General features: G+C 63.6%; 1 protein-coding gene across 1 annotated transcript in view; it reads left to right on the top strand.

Annotated features, from left to right (window-relative positions):
- Positions 1–1,198, top strand: part of RUNDC3A (RUN domain containing 3A) — a gene marked incomplete at its 5' end in the record, with an annotated part of 2,303 nt that extends 1,105 nt beyond the window's left edge. Inside the window, 5 exons of the mRNA XM_010177960.1 lie at positions 84–169; positions 276–365; positions 461–541; positions 661–817; positions 1,037–1,198. Coding sequence (XP_010176262.1) covers positions 84–169; positions 276–365; positions 461–541; positions 661–817; positions 1,037–1,198 — 576 coding nt within the window. The remainder of the gene's footprint in view (positions 1–83; positions 170–275; positions 366–460; positions 542–660; positions 818–1,036) is intronic.
- Positions 1,199–1,540: the final 342 nt, after the last annotated feature.

A 1,540-nucleotide genomic window follows, 5' to 3' on the forward strand; every position in this document is an offset into this window, starting at 1 on the left:
GAGGGTCAGCTGATGGTGGCACCTGATGGGCACTGATGGTGACACCCATCCTGAGGGCTGCCCCGTGGGACGGTGCCTTGCAGGGCCGGGCCTGGATCCGCGTGGCGCTGATGGAGAAGCGCATGTCCGAGTACATCTCCACAGCCCTGCGGGACACACGGACCACCAGGTGAGCAGCCCATGGCACACACCACACTAAGGGTGTGCGGGGGCACCAGGGTGGGCACAGCGGGGGGTGCTGGTGGGGGCAGGTGCAACCATGTTTCTCCCCGTAGGCGGTTCTACGATGACGGGGCCATCATGCTGCGGGAGGAGTCAGCCGTGCTCACGGGGATGCTCATCGGGCTCAGCGCCATCGACTTTAGGTAGGGATGTGTGGCATGGTGGGACAAGGGCATCCTGCCCTGACTGCCCCGCCCTGGGGTTGTCCTGACTCTCTGCTCCTTCTCCCACCACTCAGCTTCTGCCTGAAGGGAGAGGAGATGGACGGTAAAACGCCCGTGGTCATCGACTACACGCCCTACCTGAAGTTCACACAGACGTAAGAGCCCGTGGTCCTCCCTGGGGTGGGGACCCCACTGTCTGTCCCTCAGCACCCCGGTGGGGCTCAGCCAGGCTCCCTCCCATGGTGCCATCCCTGATGAGCTCCCGTTCCCACAGCTACGACCACCTGAGCGAGGAGGAGGAGCGGGGCAGCGTGGAGAGCAGCACGAGCGAGGACAGCACCCCCGAGCACCCCTACCTGCCCCTGGAGGACAGCTGGTACAACAAGTGGCGCAAGATGGAGCAGAAATTCCGCATCGTTTATGCCCAAAAGGTACCAGGAGTCAGGATGGGGCCATCCAGGTACCAACACCTCCAGGATGGTCCAGCCTGGAGCATCCCACCACTGTATCCCTGCTTCCGCAGCCTGGTGGTACCCACAGCTCTTCATCCCGCTGCTGTGGTGACCCAACTCTCTCCTTGTCACCCTGGGTGGTCCTGGGGACATGGAGGGGGGGTCTGGGGTGATGGTGGTGATGGTGGCCTCATGCAGGGATACCTGGAGGAGCTGGTGAGGCTGCGGGAGTCGCAGCTGAAGGACCTGGAGGCAGAGAACAAGCGGCTGAAGCTGCGTCTGGAGGAGGTGATGGTGCAGAACCAGCTGGAGAAGAGGGAGCTGGAGGGCGTCATCCTGGAGCTGCAGGAGCAGCTGTGAGTGGGGACACACACAGTGGTGGGTGGGGGGTCCCTGGTGCCTGGGTGCCTCATGGGCTCTGGGTGGGTGGTGAGTCCCCAGTGCCCCACTGACCCTGAGGGCAGAGCGGTGGTCTCCAGCACCCCATAAGCCCTGTGAGGTGCGATGGGTGGTGGGTTCCCAGTGCCTGGGTGCTCCACATGCCCTGTGAGACACAGTGGGTCCCAGTGTCCCATATGCCCCATGAGATGTGATGGGTGGCAGGTCCCCAGTGCCAGGGGCCCCATAAACCCTGTGGGATGTGGTGGGTTCCCAGTGTCCCATCTGTCCTGTGGGACATGGTGGGTCCCCAGTGTCCCATCT

Source organism: Antrostomus carolinensis, unplaced genomic scaffold, assembly GCF_000700745.2.
Source record: "Antrostomus carolinensis isolate BGI_N321 unplaced genomic scaffold, ASM70074v2 scaffold29861, whole genome shotgun sequence".
Taxonomy (NCBI): Eukaryota; Metazoa; Chordata; class Aves; order Caprimulgiformes; family Caprimulgidae; genus Antrostomus; species Antrostomus carolinensis.